The sequence below is a fragment of the Arabidopsis lyrata genome, assembly GCF_000004255.2.
Source record: "Arabidopsis lyrata subsp. lyrata unplaced genomic scaffold ARALYscaffold_7, whole genome shotgun sequence".
Lineage (NCBI taxonomy): Eukaryota > Viridiplantae > Streptophyta > Magnoliopsida > Brassicales > Brassicaceae > Arabidopsis > Arabidopsis lyrata.
Window position 1 is genome coordinate 5,604,482 of NW_003302549.1, and position 27,890 is coordinate 5,632,371.

At 31.8% G+C, this 27,890-nt stretch overlaps 3 protein-coding genes across 4 annotated transcripts; all 3 read right to left on the reverse strand.

The window, feature by feature from the left end:
- Window positions 1–4,778: 4,778 nt before the first annotated feature.
- On the reverse strand, window positions 4,779–6,593 carry LOC9305549 (probable indole-3-pyruvate monooxygenase YUCCA8). Its single transcript, XM_021016452.1, has one exon. The coding sequence runs from the start codon at window positions 6,384–6,386 to the stop codon at window positions 5,106–5,108; it is 1,281 nt and encodes a 426-aa protein (XP_020872111.1). The 5' UTR covers window positions 6,387–6,593; the 3' UTR covers window positions 4,779–5,105.
- An 8,569-nt stretch (window positions 6,594–15,162) lies between these two features.
- LOC110226884 lies at window positions 15,163–24,090 on the reverse strand. 2 transcript variants are annotated; one of them, XM_021019758.1, is made up of 8 exons: window positions 23,904–24,090; window positions 16,981–17,150; window positions 16,852–16,896; window positions 16,470–16,769; window positions 16,298–16,381; window positions 15,827–16,102; window positions 15,454–15,742; window positions 15,163–15,369 (listed from the first exon to the last, which is right to left on the reverse strand). In XM_021019758.1, exons 2-7 carry the CDS (start codon window positions 17,128–17,130, stop codon window positions 15,470–15,472), a joined length of 1,128 nt encoding a protein of 375 aa, XP_020875417.1. In that variant the 5' UTR covers window positions 17,131–17,150; window positions 23,904–24,090; the 3' UTR covers window positions 15,163–15,369; window positions 15,454–15,469. The 2 variants fall into 2 exon arrangements, with proteins under 2 accessions (XP_020875417.1, XP_020875416.1); XM_021019757.1 differs by having other exon boundaries at window positions 15,827–16,381; window positions 23,904–24,089.
- Window positions 18,569–19,686, reverse strand: LOC110226885. The gene is made up of 3 exons (XM_021019759.1): window positions 19,654–19,686; window positions 19,459–19,564; window positions 18,569–19,371 (listed from the first exon to the last, which is right to left on the reverse strand). The coding sequence occupies exons 1-3, from the start codon at window positions 19,677–19,679 to the stop codon at window positions 18,775–18,777; spliced, it is 729 nt and encodes a 242-aa protein (XP_020875418.1). The 5' UTR covers window positions 19,680–19,686; the 3' UTR covers window positions 18,569–18,774.
- Window positions 24,091–27,890: the final 3,800 nt, after the last annotated feature.

Sequence of the window (27,890 nt, forward strand, 5' to 3'; positions counted from 1 at the left end):
TGCTTAATGGGCCTTTAATATTACTAATGGGCGTAAAACAATTCTGTTGAATTCGTGGTTATGGGCCCAATGGGCTTTATAAGAGTTCAAAACAAATCATATCTGTTTTTGAATTGGAATTGGAATCATGATATCATAGCATCATCAGTCCTACTCCTAATATTGGATTTAATACAAGATGAGATAAAACGATCAATTATTTTGAAGAAACATGTTACGAATCTCACATCAAAAATACCATGATACTAACAAATAATATGTTACGATCCACTAATTACCAATTGATTTTGAATTGTAAACCATAAAACTTACCATAATCGTTCACTATTGATATCTAGATGACTAGATTGCACTGATTTGTTTGGAAAGTTTTGTCATTTTACACTTAAAGGCCATAACAAAATTCGTGATACTGAAAACAACTCATCCATGGACCTACCTTTGATAAGATCATGTGGGGACTTTTGACTAGTTGTAACGAAGAAAAAAAAAAAAAGAGACTAGTTGTAACGTCATGGGTTCGAATTATTTCATTGTTTCTCAATTTGTTTTTGTCCATATCCCACCAACATTTTCTTCATTATTTATAAGCCCAAATCTTTGTTGCATTGACATACATACATATATATATGTAAACATATTTGATAAGTACATGATGATGTATTAAATATTATATACATCCACACACAAAACATAACCCACTTTAATTATAAACAATTGTTTTATAAAACTGACTAAAAGAATTGTCAAGTACTCTCACTTGTACAAGTTTCTTGTGTTGTCTGTGTCCATCCATGCGTATATGAGTACATATTAGAGATTGGCACAAATCAAATACTATATAGAAAACTCAGATATATGTATCCAATCTATTCGAACGAATGGTCTAAATATCTAAACATTTAATTATTTTAGGTTTTTTAGATATGTGGAATTTCGGACATTCTATTTATTCAAATTCTTCTACTCAAATTATCCATTCAAAAATAATGTACTAAACTAGCTAGTTAAGGTTTGTATTTGTTTATACAAAATCTAATAATAGAGAAAATATCTTGTAAGAAAATTTATTTTACACAAAAATGTCAAATTTCTATATACTAGAAACATTATAAATATTATACATAATCAGGATGAATCTCGACCCGGATTGGAACTAAAATGCCCATACTATATATATGTGTGAGTGGGGTTGCAGGTACATAAAAAGGGATATAGAGATATGGGTACAATAGTGTTCCATTCGAAACTTTACCATCCCAATGATTAAATCCAGTACATTCGAATTATTTTTCTTTACGTACATTTTTGAGTATACGAACTAAAACTTGATAAACTATATGTATAAACAAACTATAGTAAATCGAACCCCTTGATGAGCTTGTATAGTTACTTGATAGAGAAGTACTAGTTCCTAGCTACTTTTATAACAAATACATTGTCTATTATTTATTTCATTCCGTATATATCCTTAACGTTGGACTTGGAAATTGACTTACGTAAAATTAAATCTTTAAAGATTGTGTCTGGTAAATACAAGTGTTTGTTGGTTTCTTCTTTCTTGTGTTTAGTGTAGAGGAATATATATTTTTTTTCTTTTCACAAGAGGTAGTTCATCTAACAGACATAGGCATGTGAAAGGAACAAACCCTAGTTTTTTCAGACTTTGGTAATGTGTAAGATAAACAATGTGGACCCTTGAACATGAGTGATTTCTCCATTGGAGAATTTGTGACCATTCGCATGTGTTACCCATTTACTCTTTGTCACTGATATCTTCAAAGCAACTCTCAAATCATTTTGACTCATTTATACCTGCCGCCTATATACTAATTAATCAAAAGTAGATGTGTCAAAAAAGACCTAAATCCAACTCTAAAGATATCGATTTTTAGAAATTTAATCCAAAAAATATTTAATTTTTTTGGATATAACCATGTTTTTGGTTTTATTTTTATTTTTGGCTAATCTGATAGTCAAATTAGACCGCATTTTGTTTGAAAAACGATAAAGATTTGGTCGAGATACGTAAAATTGGTCTAATTGACAACTTTAAATCAAAGTCGTATAAAATCTTGTTACGCAATTTCGTTAAATAAAAAAGTAAATGGCACTGTGAATGTATATGGACGCATATCTACCTATGTGATAGATTTCTAGCTAGCTAAGTATTTACAACCAAAACACATAACTAGGAATCCAAGATGATGCCTATCTAGCTAGGATTTTTGCCAAGGTAATGAAAATAGATTGAGAATAAATGTGAATGTGAGGTGACAAGTGACAAGTATGGCAAAAACAAAGAAGAAAGCAAAAAGATAATGGTCACTCAAATTCAACATCTCACCTTGTAGTTTCTAAATAGGTAACATGCGGTGAGGGTACATAAGGCTAGATGATCACTCTCCTCCATGGGCTTTGAAATAGACTTCACACGGTGTACATGCGTTATAGAGTTATAGTACATATAGTCATAATCATCAGAAGTTCTACTTCCAAGATGTTAGACATGTCCAGTTCAAGTATTTTGGTCGAACTTAAAATTTACTATTTATGGAGCTAGCTATTTTCTTTTCTTTTATCGATATATCCTCAATAAAAGATGATTTTGACGCTACTAGAAGACATTCTAATGCGTATGACTCAACACCTATGTAAATGTATCGATAATTTTATATGAGATTTTTTTATTAATTCTAATCAAATTAAATATGTATAGTTTAAAATTGATAAGAAATCAAGTTTGTATCATTGTATAGTATGAAATTTGAACTATAAAACGCCAAAAAAAATATGTAAAATTTTTAATCTATTTAGCTCAATGTTTGTCTATTTTTTTCCTGTGTTATTCATCGATCATAATCTTTTTAAATACACTAAAAAGTAAAAAGATTAAAATAGAACTGATACATGTAATATGATACATTTTGCCTTTATACAAATACCAGCAAGAAATATATAAGAACTTTTTTGAAAATTTGAATTATTATCAATTCTACATATCAATAATAATAAAATAATAATCTTTTTTTTTGTCATCAATAAAATAATAATCATAAATGTACAAAATGCTGTGGTCGAAATTGGTTTTGAACTGCTGGCTTTATCCTTTGACGTTGGACATAGGCCGATCTACATTTTGATGTGACATTGTGAGATCTCTTTAATTAATGGAGTTTAAATCTCTTCATTGGACCCAACACATGTGGGTTTTAATGTCATTACAAAATTTATTCACTTTTCTCTTTGTTTTTTCCCTTGGAACTTCATCACATTAATATAGTATATACATATTAGGAGTATTATTTTTCTCCGTGGTTTCAAATTGTTAATAATATACTGTAAAACTAAAAAATCTATAAAGTATCATTTTTATGTTTTGTTTTCCAAATGATCACAAAATTAAAATTATATACTTTAAAAATATACCATGATTAAGTGGTTTGGTAATGGTCATTTAATAATCGTGCTAAAGGAATGGAATTTTTTTTTTGTTAAACCGTAGAATAGTCCTCTACATTTAATCTTTATTGTAGATAAGATACAACAAATATTAGATGATAAATATTAATACGAATCAGATCCACCAAGTAAGGTTCAGGACTTCAGGTTATAAAACACATTGCATATGGGTCGTTCATTAGCAAATGGTTACAATTGCATGATTCTGCTGTTATATTGGTCGACGTTGGAAATTGTTTTCTATATGATGCATATGATTAGCAACTAAAACAGTTGAAGTATAATGGTTTTTGGGGACGCTTTTAGATGAGTCCAAACTTGGATCGAAGAGAACTAATTAACTACCTAAAAGGAATGTACCGATTTAGTTTCCGTGCAGAGCGGAAGATTGATGCATGAACCACGACACTAATAATTTGATTAATGACTCAAATCGAATGTAAAGTGGGATTTAATTATGTGCTCTGTTAATTAGGTTTAATCACCTAATTAATTAATTCCAACCCACACAAAACACCTAGATATCACATGTATTTAAGGATCATCTTTAAACTTCTGTTTAGACAAATTTAGTTACAAAGTTTTCTTTAATTAATTTTTTTCCGTCAACAACATACATTTCACCGGAATTGAAAATTATTTTGATAGATATATCAGTTAACGAAGAAGCCCTTAGTTTTAAAGAATTAAATCCATATTTATGTTAACCTTTTCCTCTTTATATAGGGTGATAAATGATTTAAAATACTATAATTCACAAATTTTATCATAAAATGAAGCTTTATTAGATTAAATAGTGATTATGTGTATAACTGTGACGACCTTTTTTTGTGAGCTTTCGAATATTTTGCTCTGTTCTATGTTTGTTGGCTCGTTCATTTATCCGAGAGTTTTAAAGAGTTGTCGACCATAAAAATCACTCGAGAGTTTTGTTTATGTTTAATTTCATTCCAACAACACTGGAAGTCAATATGTCTGAAATTCTCAAAAAAAATTAATAATCAAATCAATTTTTTCTAAGTTTTTCTTTGCACCACGAGAATTTTGAAAATAGATGTATGGCTTTATGTCATAGTATAATTTCGCATGCTCTTATTCATTTATATATACTTATTTTGCAATTCCTTAAGCACCTAAAAAAGGTTTTTGTTCAACAGGGCCAAAACAACAACTAAGAATTAAGTGTAGTAGAACTCGAATCCGCAACTCCAAAATGAATCCAAGTATCGAAGTTTCATTCAAATTACTGTCCAAAACATGATGCTTTATTCAACAAGTGGAAAGTAAGAGAGGTGGGCAAGACTATAGAAAGATGGTAATTGAAATCAAAATATATTTGGCTTAAAAAATAATAGAAAAGTGTATACAATATAAATGTTAACATAAACTTGTACAAAAAAAATCAAAGAACCCACCCCCAAAAAAATAATTGTTAAAAAAGTATGTAAAAAAAAAGATAGTAAAAATAGAAAACAAAAGGCCACATCTTCCTCTGTTTACACAAAACGCCCAAAACAACAAGTGGAGGAGGTAACAAAAAAACACGCACAACACCCTTTGATTCACTTTGGGTCTTCAGGAGAGGGCTCTTCTCTTTTGTCAGCGATCTCTGTCCTAAAACTCTAATCTTTTTTTCCTAAAAATTAGAACTGTTGAGAGATACATCTTCGAAGAGAACCCCTTGAGCGTTTTGTGGGTTGTTTTGTTTCAAGTTTCCAAACAGAGCCAATGTCTTGTGCGATTTTAACCGCGTCCATTGCCGCACCTGAGAGCCCTTTCCTCGTAAACCCAACCGCATACAATCCTGTCCTTCCCTTCCAACCATTGTTGTCAGCTACTGTCTTCGGGAAACCATTCTTTGCAAAGAACTCATTCTCTTGTAGCCAATATGGGACGTTACTGCGATAGCCAGTAGCTAGAACAACTGAGTCTACGTCTAGTTGTTCTCCATTGACAAGTTCGACTTGGTTACCGTTAAACCTTTTGATCCCTGGAACCACGTTGATCTTTCCTGACCGGATCTTCTCTATAGCTCCGATGTCAAGCACCGGTGTCTTGCCTTTGACGCTCTTTAGCTCCATTGGACCCATCTCGGGTCGTTTCAAACCGTATTTCTCGATGTTTCCAAGAACCATCCAACTCAAAACCAACAATATCTTGTCGACTAACCATAGAGGAAACCATCTCAACATCTTCATTGCAAGCTCAAACGTTGATTTACCCATTACTTCCCTCGGCATCACGTGAAGCGAGCTTCTCACGACCATGGAAGGCTTAGCGAAATGGTTTGCTAGGTCAAGAGAAACTTCCATGCCGGAGTTTCCACAACCAACGACGAGAACTTTTTTCCCGGCGAATTTATCGCCGGACTTGTAATCACAAGCGTGAATCACCTCACCGGAAAACTCAGAAAGGCCATCAATCTCCGGCATCACTCTCTCCGCATTTTCTCCAGTAGCCACCACAAGCCACCGGCAAATATACTCGACCTCGGTCTGAGTCGACTCACTCTTCGACACGGTCTTGACTCGCCACAAGCCACTGGTCTCATCGAACCGAGCGGTCTGTACACACTCGTTGAACTTGGGGTTGATCTCGAACCGGGTTGCGTAAGACTCAAGGTAGTCGATGAACTGACGCTTCGTAGGGTACTCCGGGAAATCCTCCGGGAAGGGCATTTTCGGTAACTGACAAAACTGCTTAGGCAGGTGAAGCTTGAGACGATCGTAAGTACGTTTTTGCCAAAGAGAAGCAATACAATCTGCTCTCTCAAGAACAACGAAAGGAACGTTTTGTTCATGGAGACAAGCCGCCGTCGCTAACCCCGACGGTCCTGCTCCGACGATGACCGGTCCGTTGACCCAAATGCACCGGTTAGTTGTTAAATCCTGATCTTGATCCATCAAACGAAACATATTCTCCATTCTTGATCTTCTTCCTTTTAAACTTTCTGTAACGATTTATTGAGAGAAAGAGAATTTGAAGGTTTTAGTAGAGAGAGAGAGAGAGAGAGAGAGAATCAATGAAGGTTGTATTGGAAATGGTTTTGAATTTGGAATGAAGGTATGTTTGGAGGTTACAATGCTTTATATAGAAGAAGAGATCCCATGTGGCGTTGAATATTTTTCCACTCGACGATATTTATTTTAATATTTTGCTTGTATAATATAGTACTCCTGATATTTACTTTTAAATAATAATAACAGAGTATTTTGTGAGTATGATTGCTTAGAGTTGTAGTACAAATTTTAATTAATAAAAAAAAAGCTAATGGGGTTTGTGACGGTTGAGCACTAGTAGTAATAAACAGTGATAATGCTTGACGACGAAGTAATAATATTACGTGTATTGGGAAATACAAATTTTCTACCGACCATTTTTGTGTGTTAATATTACTACTTATTACGTCTAATAGTAATAAGAAATAAATATTGGTTAGAGAAGGGAAGTGATGGAATTAGCGAGCAACGATAGGTGATTGATTGTTGAAGAAGGTTGATTCTTTTGTGGGACCAACGAGAGGAAGCCACGTGGGGAAGAAGATGACGTGGAATGGCCACGTGGAGAGGATGAGGAAGGCAAGCTGTGAAGTTGTGTGGAACCAAATGAATAAATAATCCACATCAACCCCATTCCCTTCAATTAAGCTTCTCCACTGTTATTATTTTCTTGGTCCCGCCATCTCCACATTTTTTCATTTTGTTTTTTAAAAATAATATTATGAAAATCCAATTTTTAGGTACGGAAAATGTGATTTCTAACAAGTAAACAACATATCCATATATTTCTGCTATTTTATTATATTAAAGAATAAAGACAAATTTCGATTTTCATTTAAGTTGTTATTACTACCATCCATATTCAATTCTGCATAATACATGTTTTTGACAAGAAAAGCAATACATGTTAATTACATTCAATCATTCACATAAATGGTTACTTTTTTGGTTGTGAAATAATATGTTGGTTTTGATGATTTTCATTTTTTGCCAAAGGAAAAAAATGGCTACCAGTTTATTACCATCATATAGATTTCTCTTTTGGATTTGTTTTTTCTTGTTTTTTCCTATCGTTTTCTGAACTTCAATTAGTAAAAATATGTTGTTCAATGTTAAAAAAAAAAAAAAAAAACTCTCATAACAAACGTGATGATCTTTTATGGAAATTTTCCAATATAAAAATCCAATGGACTAGGCAATATTTTCTACTAATTGATGTAAGTCTAGTAGTTTAAAAAATATTTTGGAGTTAAGAAGATCAATGCTTAAAATAGGAAGAAATTTTTTTATAAATATTTGCTTCTTGTTTACTCCTAATCTCAACCTAAAGAAGTATCAAAACTACTTTGATTGTAATGTTTCATATCAAAAGTTAAATTAGGCAATAGAACCCATCAAAAATAAAATATGTGATAGCTAGGTAAATGATTAAGGAAGGCTTTTATTAGCTTTAATAAAGTAGAAAATAACACGATTTTAGCTTTTGTAAACTAGCTAAGCTATGCTAGCCAAGTGATGGTGACTAACTTAGCTAGAATGATAAAGATCTTTTTGCTCTTCATTGGTACTTGTAACACAATTGTAAAGTGCATTTTTCAAAATAATCAAACAAAAGCGACTCGTATTGGTGGCTATAAGTTAAGTTTTTGAGTTTGGATCAAAAGAAAATTTCTTTATTATATTAGAGAAAATATTATAGAGGATCCCACCAAAACCCACTAAAAGGGATTGTGGGAAGAAGAAACCTAAAATTAGAGATGTAAAGCCATGTGCATGGAACCTTGGTTTCCATGGAGTTTTCTCTTCTTTTTATGTCATAACATTTTGGAAGCTTTGAGTTTGGCATATCTACATACACACTCACCAATATATATATATATATATATATATATATATATATATATATATATATATATATGTGTGTATGCATGCTTAAATAATAAATTAAAATATATACACTCATTTAATGTTATTAGCTTAACCGGTTAGAATTGTGTTTTTTTCATCGTTATCGGACTAGATTTTAAAACTCATCCTGAACCTTGGTCCGGAAAAACTAGAATTCAAATAGAACTTCAGGGCATTATTAAATAAATGGATTCACCTTTTTATATAGAATATTAAGCACTTTGGGATATGGGTTGGGTTACTAGAAAAGCTTATTAGGTATGAATCAATGTATTATCATCGAGCACAAGTCACGACCACTTATAGTTAATAACTTTTTTTTTTAATCACGATAAACGAGATGTACCAAACTCTTTATTATAATTATTACAATATCAATGTGTTTATACTCCTACTTGATATTAACCATAGATTCATAAAGCCTTAATTATTTCTGTGATAGAGAGAGCGAAAGAGTGGTCGATCAATTCTCTCACCAATGTCGATCCCTTTATTGTACGAATTTTTTTGTTTACTTATTTTTGTTTTTTTGTCGTTGGAGTTTTATAATGACTTCGCGTTATTTCATAGGCCAGCTATATATATTTCTCCGTTTATTTTCTATGCCAATTTTATCCGATTATATGTTCTACTTTAATTAGAGAAAATAAAGTAATTAAAAAAACACTAGTTTATATTAAAAAAATCGTGAATATACATACACATATTATATGAACTTATATATTCAAGCTGTGGAAAAAGAACTCAAATATTCAATAATCATGCAATACTCAAACATTCAATAATCATGCATTTTGTTGACAAAAATAATAATCATGCATTCCATCGTGGTACGTAAAAAATGCGTTGGTGAGCAGAACAAAAACTAAACCTTTGTTTTTCTACCCGAAACAATGATCTTTACCAAAGTTCGCAACAAATGAGTCATGAGTATATATAAGGTTAAACATATACTATTAACGAAAAAAAGCAAATTGATTATAAATATATCAAAGTATTAGCATAAATAAATATGAAAACGATAATCAAGTATATGGATAGTCACGCGTAAAGGGAAAGAGAGAAAGCTGAAATCATTGGGATACGAACGAATCGTTTCATCACAATTAGGCGTAAAGTGATTTTGCAGCTCATTCGCCGCAGAAAGTTTTTAATTTTAACTTAATTATATTTAATCATAAAAAACCAATAGAACCATTATACATGTAGAACATCATTCTTACTTTCATTTGAGACCAATAGTAGGAAGAGAGAAGTAGAATTAACATTAATAAAATAATAAAAAAATAATAAAAAATATAAATTTTACTTTTTCTTAAATCGTGTGAAAACCCAAAACATTATTCTTTCAGGAACAGAAGAAATATTATGTATACAATTGTTCACATCGTTTCCTACAAATGGCGGTGCACTCTATCTCCAAGTATTACTATATTATGGTATAACCTTTATGGTTGGTACGTACTAATTAAGTTATTCAAGAGTACTCCTTTAAAAAATTAAAAGTATTTGATTTGGTTTTCTCTAACAGAGAGTCTCTTTCTGATATTTTAATAAAAATAGTTTTCTACGAAAGAAAAAAATATATATTTGATCACTCATCTTTTGGTTGTGAAGTTGTCTTTAACGATCCTTAATTATGGAGTATATATTTAAAAAATTGAATTTCATAACAAATAGTATCAGATAGAAACTTAAAATGATATTTTTCATAGCAAATCTCAAAATTATGACTTCATTAAAGATTTTTTATATATATATTATTTTTGAATAGTTTAAAATCTATTTGAGACGGATTTCTTAATAATTGTGTTTTAAAGTTTAATTAGAAAAAAAAAACTGGAAGCAACCAATATGTAATTGTACATATAAAATGTGTTTACATTAGAATCACACGTATTTTATAATTATGAGTTAGATTATACTAATCACAGACGAAAATAATCATAGATATATAAAATTATTAATGCAAAAACACTATTTATATTAAAATAAACAAAACAAATACTCACATAATATAGTATAATGGTTTATAAAGCATAGATTAATGGTTTGTATTAATGTAATGGATATATCATTACTCATGAACGATATTTAATTTACATAAAACTCCTTCTGTTCCTAGATATTTGATGTTCTAAAGTTTTAGTTTGTTCCACAAAGTTTGATTTTTTAGATTTTTGTTTTATTTTTTATTGATTAAAATTAATATATCGTAAACTTTAAACGTAATGATTAACTATTTTTTAATACTATTGGTTCAAAATTATTAAAAAATATTTTGTATAAAAAAATAATTGACAAATAATTAAACAATGATTGCTTCTTAATATATGTGAAAATTTTATAACATCAATCTTTTAGAAACAGAGCGAGAGGGAGTACATGTTATTGATTAAAATAAAACAAAAAATAATCATATAATGCCTTTTGTAATTAATTAACATAGAACTATGATGTTATTCTTTTATAATCATTGTGATTTTTTAGAGTCTATTGGGTGGTGTCTAATGTGTCAATCTGTATTTTCGTTCTTTCCATACTGCTTCTGACCAACATGTATTAAAGTAAGAGAATATTTGTACTGCTTATAAAATAAATACACGTATGTTCTTAAAAGAAACAAATAGGTATTTTATCACCAATGCAAAAAACTAATTTAGGATTACGCTCAGAGCATGATTGTAAATGGGGGCCATTCCCGAGATTAGATCAGCTTTTTCCGATTTAACAATTGATTTTGCAATGATATAAGGACTCTATATATTATTATTACTCATCTAGTATTTCTTTTTACTTATTAAATAAATTAATTAATTTTATATATACGTTTGCTTTAAAGCAATTAGCAACTATCAGTTCATTAGACCGCATTAAGTAAGTTCCTTGGAATAATCTATGGAAAAATATCTCACTCCCTTCATTTTGAAATAAAAAATATTTTAACTAAATAGACACAAATAAAAATATTCATTTTAAAAAGAGAAATTGTTAAAAATACCCCTTTTTCAATACCCCTTTTCAAAAATGCCTTATTTGAGAGTCTATTTTTAAGTTTGTCCTCTTTTAATTTTTAATGATCATTTTACCCTTATTTGAAACAAAATTAGGTCCATAAAATATAAAATATTTTTTGGCGGAAAAAGTGATCCCGCAATTTTCCCGCCAAAACACTTGTAAAACCTTTAAAATACCTTGTAAAATTTTTCCTGCAAAAAAATTTTCCCGCCAAAAAATTTTTTTTGCGGGAAAAAGTGATTCCGCAATTTTTTTGGCGGAAACATTTTTGGCGGGAAAAATTTACAAGGTATTTTAAAGGTTTTACAGAGTATTTACAAGTGTTTTGTAAGGTTTTACAATGTATTTTAAAAGGTTTTACAAGGTACTTATAAGGTTTTATAAGGTATTTATAACTTGTAAAACCTTATAAAAAACTTGTAAAACCTTATAACTTGTAAAACCTTATAAAATAGCTTGTAAAATCTTATAATATCTTATAAATACCTTATAAATACGTTGTAAAACCTTTTAAAATACATTGTAAAACCTTATAAATACTCTGTAAAAAACTTTTAAAATACCTTGTAAATTTTTCCCGCCAAAAATTTAACGCCAAAAAAATTGCGGAATCAATTTTCCCGCAAAAAAATTTTTTTGGCGGGAAAAATTTTTACGGGAAAATTTTACAAGATATTTTAAAGGTTTTACAAGTTTTTACAAAATCAAATTTGTAATTTTGATGCGTGCACATTCTCATGTTTTCCTTATATATTCGTGATATCTTCTATTAAAAGAAGGGTAATTTAGTCATTTTGTACATAAAAAGAGGTATTTTTAAAAATAGACAGCCAAAGAGGGCATTTTTGAAAAGGGGTATTGAAAAAAGGGCATTTTTGTGAGTCTCCCTTTTAAAAATTCAACTAATCATAAAAAAACTGTATGATATAAGTAATCATAAAATGTTAAACTAATCTATAATTCGTATAGAAATTTAAAAATATTTAATATTGTAAAACAGAAAAAATTATCTTAAACATCTTATATTATGAAACAGAGAAAATATGATTTAAATGAATAATAGAAAAAGAAAATATATAAAATACACAAAAATATTTTTCTCGATAAAAATAATAATAGTATTACTTTCTTAATTTGTTGACCGATACAAGATAATTAGCATTGATCAAGAGAACAAATGAGAATAAATAAGAATAACATTTCACATGAAAATTTTCAAAAGAATATGAAAATAATCATAGAGAAAGGAATAAGAGATCTTGAAGAATCTATAGGAGCCAAATAATAATATTAGTTAATCCATTTTATTACATTTATTGTATACAAAAAATGATTGGCAAATTATAACTCCATAGATTTTCCAAGATCTTGTGAAACTAACTCTTCCCATACATTACTCAGATCTGACTAGCACTTCACCTAAAATACATATATATGACTCTAAACAATTAGTGGTGTAAACAATGGAACAAAACCTCATAATTTTAAAATCGAATATATGGTCGTTTTCTTCTGGATTTTTCTCTAGATTGTAATAAATATATGGATTTTATTTCCATAGTTGTATAGTTTTGTAAAGAGAGTTTCAAGACAGGAAATCTTAATAAAGATTATAGGCACCAAAACCTTAGAAAATAAGGGATCTTGTTTTGCCAAGACAAGAAAAAATAACGTTACAACAGTTTTTTAATAAATCCAATTGGTTCCATGTTTCTAAATGTTATTGTTTCAATTTATGTGTCAAGTAGAAGGAGCAGATCTCAACAGGCGATCGTTTTGTAACATTTTGACAGCTTAATTTGTCTGAAAGTTTTGATCTTGAGTGAACTGTTAGAGATTAGAATTGATATCTTTGGTAGTTAAGTCTCATGTGTCTGGTTGTATGATAATTTTTGCTGACCAAAATAGCTATATCAAAGTAATAGAAAACTATATTCTTATAAAGAAAAATAAATAGTTAATTTATAACGACTGGTTCGATCAAGCAAATTTTTTGAACATGAGTAGCTAGGGGTGTTCTTATGAACCAGAACATATGAGCTGATGATCCAATTCGTTTGCATGGAGAATTTGAAGGTCAGATTGAGATTTTCATCATATATGTATTTATCTCAATCATGACCAACATATATAATTAGTTGAGTTAGAGTTAAAGACTTTCAGTCGATATTGCAAAAACATAATTCTGATCACTCATGACTCATATATATTACTCTCTTTCTTATGTAAGAAAATATAGGTTATAACTCAGTAATGATATTAGTACATAATTGATATGTAATCTTATAGGTATGATATGCTCAAAGTAGTTGAAACATTTTTATAACAAAAAAGTAAAAACTAATTGAAATATATCGAGTTATTGGGTAGAAGATTCAAGATATAGTGTGCGTCATACCAATAGGCCTCGAAGTTGTCACATGCTATAAAATATAAAATTTTAATAAACTAATTAAGAAAATCATATATAATAATTATACAAACTATTTGTCACACCAATTATCACACTCATTTTATAACCAAAACACATGAAAAAGATTCTTGCCTACGTCGACGATTGTCAAAGAACAAATATATTCATATGTACTCACACAAAACTAACATTGTTCTATTTTAATCTGTTTTTTTTTTTTGGTTTAATTTGACTATAATTGAGTGACACGTCTTAAGATGAGCGATTAATGTTTCTTATAATGAACCCACAACTATTACACTTTAAACTTGGGAAAATATATCGATCGAATGTCTGAAACTGCATCGATAATCATTGAAAACTATAAGTTAACAAATATATACAATCAATATAGAGTTAAATAAAATTTAACCCTATAATATAATATATCTTGATATCGTGACATGGCCATTGCACCTGGCGCAACCGAAGGTTTTTCATGTGGCAACTAAAGTTCATATTTTATTAGACTCTGGGTTTAACAGAATTAATTAATGTACTGCTATATTTTTGTTGAATGAATAAAAAAGTTATGAAATACTTGAAACTAGGTACCGCCCAATTTCGAATGAAGAGACAGAGAAATCAACAGACTCAAAACCCCAGTGTGGTCCTGGGTTTTATTATATTTAGCTGTAAACCGAATTTAAGTTAAAACCGAAAGCTGGACCAATGCTATTACTTCATTTTTTTTTGTTTGATTCAAATAATGGATTCAACTGATTAATCAAATGTATCATCTAATTATTGTTGCATCAGCATAACCTTTATTATCTATGAAAAATGTATATATGATAACTTCTCATATGAAGAAAATGCAAAAGATTAATCTTTAGTACTATCTAAAAATGTATTTCCTTATTTCTCTTTATAGTTAGGTTTTAATAATCGTGCGACATTTGTTTTATGATGGACCATTTTATATACACTACAAGAAAAATTTACATTCTTAGCGCGGAAAAAATGCTATCATAGGTAATACATAGCGAAATAACAACTGCTATGATCTCGGCAGCTATGGTAGATATCCCACCTACGATAGCATTAATTTTGTCTGCTATAGTATGTTCATATACAATAGCACTTTGTTAGTGTTATTATTTACGTTTTCATAGCAATAATTTATTGCCATTATTTAGTTGTTCATAGCAATTTATGAATTTTTTCAATTTTTTTTGATAATTCAAATTGGGTGCTATAATAGATCACTATACAATAGCAAATATTTGTTGCGTTAATTCATGCTTTCATAGTGCCATCTTTAAAAATATAACATGCTATCATATGTAATATATACTTTTATATATATATATATAACCTGTAAATTTAAAATGAAACCATTTATAACATCTCAAAAACATTCCAACATACTTAAAACACTTCCGCATCATACCAAACACAATTCCGAATCCAACATACCAAAAACAATTCCAAATCCAACATACCAAACATTAAACATTCTGAATCCAAAATACATAAAGACTAGTCTTAATCTAAATTAAGCTAGCTGGACCAAAGTTGCTTCATCCCCTGCAATTAATAATGGACATTGTCTTATATCAGTTTTGCACCTGAAAAACCAAAAACACAATCATCAAAATAAAAAATACTTACCTCAGTTGGACGATAGTCAATACATGACCAAGTTATCAGTTGGCCATGCGATAAATGAACCAAGTGCATCTTTCATATACTCAATCTCATATGATGTCCTCCAAACCGCTGCATCATCTACCTGGACTATATCTACCAAAACTTGCGCAGCATTAAGACCCAAAGGAGCACAATGTACACGTCTCTCTGGATCAGTTGAAATCACCCGTCCTTCAGCAACAACTTGCTTCCTTTCTTTAATATCCAGTAACATACACTTCTGATTTTCCTGTATAGCTCCTTTTTTCCGCTGACAAGTTGACCATATTAACCAATTACTACAGTAAAATGAGACATAACCATAATCAACTTTAGAACATATAAAATAAGTTACCGGAGATCTTCGAAGAGGCCGGGACGGTGCAGCTGTTTGAGTTTCCACTGCATTAGATTTTGGAACTGTTGTTGGAGACTTCTCACATGATGCTGAGATTGGTTGCATATGCGACTTAGAACCTGTTGCTGCGGATTTTTTACTTGCTGATGCTGATCTTCCATGAGCTGGTTGCGATTTAGAACCTGTTGCTGTGGATTTTTGACTTGATGATGCTGATTTTCCATGAGCTGTTTGAGTAGATGCATAATTCTGAATAGGAGATAACCGGCCTGTTCCATCTGGGTTGTTTTCGAAGACAACTTTGTTGAAAGGCCATGCTACAAAGGACATTAAACAGTCTTCTATGTATGTAACATCCATTGTAGGCCTCCATATGAATGTATTGGCTTCATGTACCACATCAACAAACACTTTTACAGCCTTTGGTCCGAGTGAAAGTCCATTCACCAAAGCTTTACGATCTTGCGTGGTCCAACGGCCTTCAGCAACAACTACATCATCGTTAGACAGATCAAGTAGTTTGCATTTGTTCAAAGAATTGGCTCTTGTGCCCTGTTAAACGCATAAAACAATGTCAGAATTTTAAATCATCAACAATCTGTATAAACTTATTAATTAATGAACAAGTTAGAAACTTTACTAGTGGTGCCATGTCTTCTTCCTGAACCCCCTGTTCTAGACTAACACACTTCGTGGCAGGCCATGCAATCATATGCCCAACAGATTCTTCAATTGTTGACATTCCCATAGCATTTCTCCAAAGGAATGCTTCTGGTACCGTGGCAGTCTCAACCAAAACTTTATAATCTAAAGGACCTAAACGTGTCCCATTCACAACATCCTCTGGATCAGTAGATATAATACGTCCCTCAGCAACATTCGCATCATCACCAGCCCAGTCAATCAAAATACACTTTGGTTGTGCTTTTTTGTTAACACTCTATGCAGATTCAGAGTAGAAAAAAACAAGTAAGACTTTATAGTTATAAAGAAATCAATTTCATGGATTATTAATCACTTACCCCTGCAGCAGATCTAGAGTTTTCACCAACTTCAGTTTCTTGTCCCTGTGACATGCCAGAAAAAATATTAACTTTAATTTATGTTACAACCCAACAGCTTAATGTACAAAAAATACAAAAGTGCATTACCTGGTTCTGCAGTTTACCAAGTTTATTTTCTAGCTCATTAACCTTGTCCTGGAGATGAATTTGTTTCTTTTCCATTTCAACAATACACTTGTGATTAACTTCGAAACAAGCTAATTTCGTCTTAGTCATATTTCTCCCCATTGCCCTCATTCGACCGGGATTATCAGGTCCTAATAGTTTGACAAGTGTATCTTGTCCTTCATTTGTTTCAACAGAATTAACAAGTTCAGCTGCCTTTTTCTGCAAATTTAGTTACATATCAAAAACAATTCCAAAAATCTAAATCTATACTGAAAACCAAATTCACGATGTACATAACTTATAACTTACAATTTTTTCAGCTGCATCAGTATTCACTGGTGTCCCATCCTTTCTAGTACGCGATCTCACCCACACATCAGTTCTTGTCACATCAGAAGGATCTGATTTCTCTCGTCTCTCTTCTTTCTAAACAAATAAAAGAATAGATCATTCAAAATACTTGTTAAACTGATGAGAATTAATAATCCAAAGCATTTGGCGTACCAAGTCTTCAGCTAGTCTAACCATTCCTTTGCGACTACAAGTGTGTGGAATCTGTAGGCTCTTCCTTTTCTTATAGCTATCACTCACAACCTAACACATGATTATAGATATGTCATATTATTCATAAACAAACATAAAGCTTACTTACTTCAGAAAATAATACCTTAAACTCAGGACTAGTTTTGAGCTTGACAAATTTACGCCAAGCAGCTTCAGTAACATTCTTAGGTCGCAGATCCATCCTATCTTTCAAAGTCGTAGCTTCATTAACTTCCCTAACCACTCGTGACTTGTGTGACCTCCACAAATTTCCCATCTGTTCAATCAATGCTTTCTTTTGGTAATCTTCTTCTACTTCAAACCTTGACTGCAATCAATCAATGTTTTAAGAAAAAAACATTTCAACCTGGAAAGATTAAGTAAGTAGATGTCAAATTACAGAAAAGTTTACCTTGACAGACATCCAGAGCATTGTCTTCATATCCTGAGGGACTTTTGGCTAACTTTCAATGGATACAGGAACGTGTTCTCGCACAATTATACCAAGATACGTTGACAACTTAACAGACCCATGACCATAATGTTCTCCCATGAAAGTGAAGTTAACCTTTAATCTGCTATTTGGATTCCTGGCAATGTCTCTCAATCTTGTTGGTCCTCGCTTTCTCTTACGTGTAGGTTTAGCTACATGATCGTGCTCGTCAGTCCCATCATTAACTCCTGGCTGATCTTCTACAGGCTGCTCTTCTGAAGGATGCTGAGCCTGCTCTTCTAAAGGCTGAGCTTCTACAGGCTGCTCTTCTGAAGGATGCTGATCCTGCTCTTCTAAAGGCTGAGCTTCTACAGGCTGCTCTTCTGTAGGATGCTGATCCTGCTCTTCTAAAGGCTGAACTCCTTCTAGACGCTGGTTGTGTTGTAAGTTATGATCAGGTTGTGGCGGGTTTATTGTACCCAAGAATTCTGGCTCTTCAGAATCTTTCTTCTTTTTTCTCCCTCCACGGTTTGTTACTTTCTTTCGTCCCATGTCAACTCACCTGAAATAAATGAAAGAAAATAGGGTTAATTAAACAATTACGAAGCAGTCATCAGATATATAGCAAATGGAAACACAAATACAAATCAAACAATTACCAAGCAGTCAACAGACGTAGCAAATAAAACAAGAATGTGAATGCCAAACAAACACAACTAAAAATAAAATAATTACCAAGTAGTCATCAGACATAGCAAATAAAACAACAACAATGTAAATGACAAACAGACTCCATTTCAGACAAATATGCCTTCACAATCAGTTCGGGCATTTTCAGATTCATCCATGTGAACATCCATGTCCACATTTGCTGGTAATAGTCCAATGTCTGCAATTCCATCATCCAAATCTTTATTATATCTTCTTGAAGGAACTTGCATAACAACATGCCAACTTGATTCTGCGTCTTCCCTTAAGTAAAACACCTGCTTTGCTTGCGATGCTAATATATATGGATCTTTTAAAAAAGAGACTTGACTATGATTCATGTTAACTAGTGTGAAACCATCTTCTATCTTAGCTCCATTACCCATTACTGCCCAGTGACACCGGAAGAGAGGAACATAAAAAACATTATAATCTAATAGTATGATGTCTATCACTCTGCCGTAGTAAGATACCAAATCAACCACTTGTGAAGTATCTTTCGCACTAGCCCTACAGACTGCTGTTGCCTCATAGAAAACCCCACTATTCTGATTTTTCCTATCAACTAAACTTGTATGAAACCGTTGACCATTCACTATGTAACCTGTATATGACCGTGCCATATAACGTGGACCGTAAGCCAACCATTTTAGAACTTCTCCATGTCTGTCTGAATCAATTGGTATCTACGAGAAATAAAATATAACAAATCAGACACATACACATAAAAACATGAAATAACAACAGAAAATAGTAGATTTGATGTAACTTGCCTGCTGTTTTAACCAAGATGCAAAATTCTCAGAATGCATAGCCCATAAAACTGATGCATCACGTCGGCATCTTCCATTGGTGTCTTGTAGATGCTGAAGGTGCTCACTTGTACAATATTAATAATAAGAAGCTTAATCAGATACTTTATCATAAAACTGTAAATAATAATAGAACAAGAACTGTATAGAACTTACTCGATATAAGGTTCGACGACAGCCATATTTTGGATGACAACAAGATGAGCTATTTTCTTATCCATTTCTGAGAGAGTTATGGAAGTGGCTGCGGATATAGGACGACCCTCTAGTATAGAACTATTCTCATAGTCAGTGTTTCTATCTAGTTTTTCCTGTACGTTTGTAGACTTCTTTAAGAATTCACTACAAAACTGGACGCATTCTTCAGCCAGATAACACTCAGCAATACACCCCTCTGGTCTTGCAGGATTTCTCACAAAGTCTTTCAGAACTTTCATATACCTTTCAAAAGGGTACATCCATCTAAACTGGACTGGTCCACCTAACCGAGCTTCCCTTCCAAGATGAACCGTCAAGTGAACCATGATATCAAAGAAACTTGGCGGAAAAAATCTTTCAAACATGCATATCGTTTCAACAACCTCAGCTTCCATTACCACAATCTGCTCCATATCAATTACTCGCTGACACAATTGGTTGTAGAATGCACATAAGCGTACAATTGCTAGCCTAGGACCTTTAGGTAACAAACCTTTAAGTGCAACTGGAAGGAGTTGTTGCATTAATACGTGGTAGTCATGTGATTTCAGACCTGTCACTTTACATTCATCTACAGATACGCCTCTTGCTATGTTTGAGCAGTATCCATCTGGTCCTTTGAAATCAACAAGACGACTACATAAAATTTTTTTCTCTTTCTTCGATAGAGACCAAGGAGCTGCAGGTAGATATGTTCTTTTCCCTTGAATCCTAGGGTGCAAATCCTTTCTAATACCAAGATGCTCCAGATCTTTACGGGCATTTAGACCATCCTTTGATTTCTTACAATGTAACACAGTAGAAAGAATACTTGCAGCCACATTCCTTTCTACATGCATAACATCTAAGTTATGCCTCACAGGAAGATCCTATAAAATACATAGAACAAATACAATAATTAACTCTAACCTTAAATAAAGTTTAATGAATAAAATTTGAAAATTAAATAATATCGAAGTTTAAACATACCTCCCAATACGGTAACTTGAAAAATATAGACCTTTTCTTCCATCTTGATAACTCATCCTCATCTACATTTACTTCATCTTCTTCATCATCTTCCGACTCACTTGATAACTCCTCGTCATCAGACTCCATACCATTAGACTCAGTCTTTTTTCTCTTGCGTCCAGATCGTTTCAGATTTCCAAAGTCATTTTTGAAATTTTTCAGGTTTTGAGAAATTTCTTTTCCAGTCAATATTCTTCCCTTTATCCCTGGTTCAGTTTTTCCATCAAACCATGACTTCTTTAATCTGAAACTATGCGTTGCTGGCAGTCTCTTCCGATGGCACATATACACATGTTTTCGGCTGAACTTCAACCACAAACTGTCTGTATTTTTGCCACATAATGGACATGCCATCTGACCCTTTACTTTGCAGCCTGCAAGATTCCCATAAGCCGGGAAGTCACTAATCGTCCAAAGCAGCATTGCCTTAAGATTAAAAGTTGATTTACTAAATGCATCATATGTCGTCTCTCCATTGTTCCATAGATGAATTAGATCATCTATGAGCGGCTCTAAGTATACATCAATGCTGTTACCAGGCTGTTGTGGTCCAGGTATCAACAATGTAAGCATGATGTTCTCCTTCTTCATGCATAAGTCTGGTGGCAAATTATAGTTTACTAGCAAAACAGGCCAGCAACTATAGTTGTTGTTCTTCATGTCGAATGGATTAAATCCATCCGTTGAAAGACCAAGCCGCACATTTCTTTCTTCAGCTGCAAAGGAAGGATATTTCGCATTCATCTGAGCCCATGTTACTGAATCCACAGGGTGGCGGAGTTTCCCATCGTTGCTCTCGTTACTATGATGCCACCTCAAGTCCTTAGCCATCTCCTCAGATCTAAACATTCTTTTCAGCCGTGGGATTATTGGAAAGTAGCGTAACACTTTCTGTGGAACACCTTTCTTTACTTCACCATTAACCGTGTTCGTCTTCCATCTAGAAGCTTTGCATTTAGGACAATTCTCGAGATCCTTGTACTTCTTTCTGAATAAGCAGCAATCATTAACACAAGCATCAATCTTCTGGTAGCCCATATCAAATGACTTAAAAAATTTCTTCACGTCATATAGTGATGTATGTAGCACATTGTCCTCCGGTAGCATCCCCGATAGTGTCTCCAAAAGATCATTGAAACTCTTGTCAGACCACCCATTTTGTGTCTTAAGTCTGAATAGGGACACAATTGCCGAGAGTTTACTGTGATTCACACAACTTGGATATAAGGGTGATGCAGCATCTGCAAGCTTTGCAAAGAAGTCATCTTCTTTCTTGTTCTCACAATCTGCGGTCTCATCAGGTTCATCATCTCCAACAAAGTCGTCATCCATGAACTCAGCAGCTTGATATAACCCATATATCTCATCCATTTGACTGAATTTACTGTCACCTTCAACCCCAGAATTTAACTCTCCATGATGATACCAATCAGACCGCCGCTTATAATCCTCATCCATACCTCTTCTAACAAGATGGTCAACTACAACACTTCCTATGTGACGATCTATATTACGACAGTCGATGCAAGGACATACAATCATATCACCATCTACCAAAGCCGCAGACACAACTCTTACAAAATCTGAAGCCCCTCTTTGGTAAGCTGGATCAGCTCTTCATTTAAGAATGAAGAGAAAAAAAATAAAAAAGAAAGAAATAAAAAAAATCTACAAACCCCTATTGAAAACTTAACATCTATATAATTAAATTTAATACCTGCAAAGATGCACCCAATCTTTGTCCAGCATTATATGATATAAGCTTAATTTAAAACCTTTAGTATCCTTAACATCATATAAGAACAGAGTTATTGAAAAAATCAGACACATCAAAAAATAACTTTGTACTTTAAAACAATTCAGACACAAATATACCTACGTTCTTTTAGAGCTAGAGAGAAACAACCATATCACATATATTAAAACAATATAAACAAACTCAAAACAAAACAGTATGTTTGAAACAACCTAACAGCATTAACAACAAACCAACCAGACAAAAATAAACAAACAAAAGAGACAAAAAGAAAGAAGCTACTAACCTGTCCTGTCAATGGAGATAAATAAAATCTTTAAACTTCCATCAATGCACTCAGCAACACTTGCAAAACATAATTGGAGAAAGAGTATAAGTTTTAAAAGTCATATTACAGTTTGATCTTAAAACGATTTATATAGTCAAAGTAATGAAACTGCAGTACAAAGACTCATCATAAGAGACAAAGAAAGAAGCTATTAACCTGTCCTGTGATTAGAGATAAAGAAAACCTTCAAAATTCCTTTAGTGCACTCAGCAACACTTGCAAAACATAATTAGAGTAAGAGTTTAAGTTTTAAAAGTCATTAAAAACGATTTATATAGTCAAAGTAATGAAACTGCAGTACAAAGACTCATCATAAGAGACAAAGAAAGAAGCTATTAACCTGTCCTGTGATTAGAGATAAAGAAAACCTTCAAAATTCCTTTAGTGCACTCAGCAACACTTGCAAAACATAATTAGAGAAAGAGTTTAAGTTTTAAAAGTCATAAAAACGAGTTATATATTCAGAGTAATGAAACTGCAATACAAATAAGAGACAAAGATAGAAGCTCTTAACCTGTACTGTGATTGGAGATAAAGAACAGCTTCAAAATTCCTTTATTGCAATGATCAACACCTGCAAAACATAAGTAGAGAAAGAGTATAAGATATTACTGTTTGATCTCATATAAAAACGATATATATATATTCAAACTTTCATATACAAAACCAAAGTAATGAAATATCCAAGATACACAACCAAACTATAATCATCAAAACATGTTCTTAACTTATATACACAACCTATATGTTTGTTTGAACGGATCTTAAACAAATGTTCTAAAATCAGATACATAACCAAAATTTTTGTTCTTTCATTGCAAATGTTAACATACTAAGCTAAAACGAAATCGTAGAGACTTATAATGACCAAATCAAAACACATAAACAGATCTGAGCAAACACATAAACACATAAACAGACTTGAGCTAAACATGTTTGAGCAAACACATAAACACATAAACAAATCTCTTGCATGTCATAAAAAAACCCGTTTATTGTTCCAATTTCATCAGGAAATCGAAACACATAAACAGATTTGAGCTCCAATTGAAGATTTAAGGGTTTCGACAACTGGGTAAAGTGAAAGAGAGAGAGAGAGTCGGATAAAATCACCTTCAATTGGATCAGCTCTTCTGAGATTAGATCCGGCGGTGTTTCAGAGAGCGGCGACGGCGAGAGATTCCGCCGGAATTGGCGACGGCGAGAGATTCCGCCGGAATTGGCGACGGCGATAGATTTGGAGATTTGAAGGTTTAAGGGTTTCGTTTCTCTAAGTGTTAAGAGAAGAAGAGAGTGGCGACAAAGTGTTAAGAGAAGAAGAAAGTTTTTGCGTTTTAGTAAATTTGGCTAAGTGTTTGGCGGTATAAGTGATTTTACTTCCCGCTTACTGAAACTTTATTATAGCGTTTATCAAATGCTATCATATGGTAAGCAAATTACAAACTCATCTTAGATAGCAAATGTGAAAATCGTGCTATTATTAGGTGCTATGAATGTACAGTTTTTTTGTAGTGATAATGTCACAAAACTAGTATGAGTTTTGGTGCAACCAAGAAAGATAAGAAGGTAGTTTGATTTACATAAGATATTATATAATAATAATGAAAACATGTGGTTAGACTTAATGAGACGTGGTGGATGGTGATTAACTTCAGGCCATGGAAGAGTTTTCTTGCATGGTACATGACTTATATCCACAATTCCACATGCTGTACACATATTAACATTATGTGTATATATTAATATATTTTATAAAATATAAAATAAAACTAAGTGTGGTCAAATGGGTATCAACCATGTTCTTTAACTCCCACATTATGGTAACCAACTAATGATTATAAAGTAATTTTTATTTTTAAAAGAAATGATTTATTTAATTAATTACCACTCTGCAGATTACTTTAGAGTTTGATTTTAGACAATATTTCGGCTGTATGCTCTCTTATTATCCATTTTTTTTTTTAAATGAAAATTACATCTTTTTGTAATTTACATGTTAGAATTAAAGTTATAAGAAATGCCACATGAGTTAATGCATTTTTTTTTACTTAGACCGCAAGCCAGGTTCTTTCAAAAAATTTATTTAAATGCGAACTGAACAATTAGAATGAGCTAATTAGTTTAGTCCATTTTTCTGAAATATTGTTTAGCTATATTTTTTTGAACCGTACAAATCTACACACTTAGCTAACTAAAACATTTTAAAAATATAAAAAAAAAATGACAGACTTGTTACATATATATAATTATAATTGTCACTTAAAATTTGAAAAGGCTATTATTTCTCACAATTAGCATTTGGTCATACATATATTTACGTAAATATTTGGATATTTTTTAAAACTCCTAATTTATCACGAGCAGAAAAATATAGAGATAGAGTTAGTTCAATCATAAAATATAAAGATTTTTTAGATCAGATAATTTAATTTTATGGAAGTACTAGTTACGACGATATATAACATGTATCAGAAAAGTTATTGGTTAGAATAATTTGTGGGTTTTTAATCTACATGATATGACTATTGCAACTTATAAAAATATTGAAATCAATACCATATCATATCATTGTGGTTAAGTAGGTAGAATTATTATTTATGGTTCACTTTCAGTTGGACCAGCCGCCATTCATCCAATTTTCCCCATGAAGAACTTTAAGAGATGATCGACAAATTTTAGTAATATATATATATTACAAAAATCAAGAGACTTCAAATTTCAGTTTCTATTATCGTTTCACAAGGATTTTATATCAAGATATTATTACGGCTCTAGAAATAGTGTCTAAGAAAGGAATATTCATTACATTATGCATTGGTTCTATAATCGTTCGAGAACATACGTAACACTAACAATAGTGGATGGACATGAACCGAATGAAACTGAAAACTCTTAAAGAAAAAAAGAATTATTTGTTTGGCTCTATTAGTTAGAGAATCGAGATGAAGTTTTGGACCGTCAAAAATTTGTCGATGTCGAAAAAGGAGAATGCATGAATATTCATGAAGAGCCACGTCCTTTTACCCTTGGATCAACCCTTGAGATGCTATAGGGACATTTGGTTACTTCACTAATCTCATTTTATTAGTTTATATTATAAAAATGTATTGTTATATCATATATGGATTTAATCAAAGTATCAAACTATAATGTGCCACATGCATATTCTTCGTATACTATACGTCCCGCGCGTAACGGTATTTCTTTTGATCACGTGACTCTGCATTTACTATATATAACTATGTAAGCATCTAAAAAACAAAAGACGAAAAAAAAAACTGTGTAAGTATTTATAAACTAGATGTAATTGTCGAAACTTGAAAGATTTACGCAAGGAGTTCATCGGTAGATCAGAGAGATAGAGACCGTCCATAACTAAACATGATATCAAATCTGATTTGAAAAAGGTCAATTAAAAAGTCCATCTAATATTTGTATTTTGGTATATGACTACTCATGATCCATTGCTGCAAATAAAACAAACATATAATTTCAAGAAAATTTAGATTACGGTGAGCATAATGCATGACACAAGTTGTTGGTGGTCAAATTTCCGAACCATAATTGTATTATTTTGTTATATAGACCGTTTTTCTTTTAAATCTCCTAACCGCCACATCGTTGTAGTTTTGAGTCTAAAGAATAATATTCAATGATTCATGTATGTATATTCATAGAGTCAATCAGTCAGGTGATAAACTAAACAACAGAAGCTTAAAGTCAACTAATATTTTATTCATCTTAATATATTCCTTACACTTGATATCAATTGAACCCGTCTTATTAATGTAATATTTTTAATAATCGTCGCAACTTAAAGTCAACTAATATTTATTGTATTGGGAGAAGATTGGTCCATATTTGAGTAATGAACATTGATTATCCATAGAAGAAGAAAAACAAATATGTAAACTTGAAATGTACCACGACCACGAGGGAGATGCATGGTGTTACCATACTATTTGCAAGAAAAAATATTACAAATGTTTTCTTTTATGGTCCCTCTGGTTAGAAAATAATATGGTCCTGAAAAGATCCAAGTGGACTCGTGCATTTTGAATAATCAATTTTGGTATTTCATTACAACTGTGACGTAAATTTTGTTTGAGATAGAAATTCTAATACACGTAAGAAACGTATACTTAGGTCTGGATCATTACTATACGAGGAAGTATACTAATTTTAATTGAAAGATATGGGAAAATTTTTTATTAACACTTGTCACGTAATTCCATTACACGTAAGAAACGTATATTTGTCATTGATCTTTCTCTATGTATATTTATAGTTATTGAAATTTGAATGTTTGAGATACAGATATAACTTAGTTGTGAATATAAAATCTGACTGTTTAATAATACTTAGGGGGTTAATGGAGATCCTCTACTGCTCGAATTTCTTTTTGGCCTTTGTTAATTGTAAAAGACGCATGCAAGAGCTTTCTTAACTCTAATGATTTAATGAATGTATGTGGTATTTGATACTTTCTCCGTTTTCGAATAGTTGTCGTTTTAGAGAAATTTTTTTGTTTTTAATTAGTTGTCGTTTTTAGTTTTCGATGAAAAATTTATTACTTTTTTATTTTTTATATTTATTTTTATTATGCAACTTGATTTACTATTGGTTAAATTATGTTTAGGTAGATAATTAATGATATTTTTATATTGAAAAACTAACAACATTGATAGTTTCTTAATTTGTGTGCATATAGTTAAAACGACAACTATTCGAAAACGGAGAGAGTATTAATTTTGTGTATCATCAAATAAATATAATTGTGCGAGAAAAGAAGAAGAAACACAAACTAATTTGACATTTAAAAAAAAAAAAGAGAGACAATTGTTGTGTGGTACTTTGTGAAGAGCAAAATGAGTTCCGAAACCACAAACATTATCGTATGGATCGGAGCATCATGGTATTCATCATCGTTATGTTAGTTTTTGTATCGTGGCGGATTAGCTTCATATTACGAAAAAATGACAATTGTGGTTGTTGTGCTGATGTTTAGGCGAGTTAATAATTCTTTTGATAATATTATGTTTCAAAGAATAATTTATCTTTCTCTTTCTTTTAGGAACTGGAAAACAAAAAAGAAAGCAA

Excerpts from the sequence above, each read along its gene's own strand:
- LOC9305549 (XM_021016452.1), bottom strand. The coding sequence starts at position 6,386 with ATGGAGAATATGTTTCGTTTGATGGATCAAGATCAGGATTTAACAACT.
- LOC110226884 (XM_021019757.1), bottom strand. The coding sequence starts at position 17,130 with ATGAGGGCAATGGGGAGAAATATGACTAAGACGAAATTAGCTTGTTTC. Across the intron at positions 16,770-16,851 it reads ACTCTAGATCTGCTGCAGGG|AGTGTTAACAAAAAAGCACA; the intron begins GTAAGTGATTAA and ends GAATCTGCATAG. Across the intron at positions 15,743-15,826 it reads GGCCTCTTCGAAGATCTCCG|CGGAAAAAAGGAGCTATACA; the intron begins GTAACTTATTTT and ends TCAACTTGTCAG.
- LOC110226885 (XM_021019759.1), bottom strand. The coding sequence starts at position 19,679 with ATGGCTGTCGTCGAACCTTATATCGA. Across the intron at positions 19,565-19,653 it reads GTCGTCGAACCTTATATCGA|TGAGCACCTTCAGCATCTAC; the intron begins GTAAGTTCTATA and ends ATATTGTACAAG. Across the intron at positions 19,372-19,458 it reads CATCTTGGTTAAAACAGCAG|ATACCAATTGATTCAGACAG; the intron begins GCAAGTTACATC and ends TATTTCTCGTAG.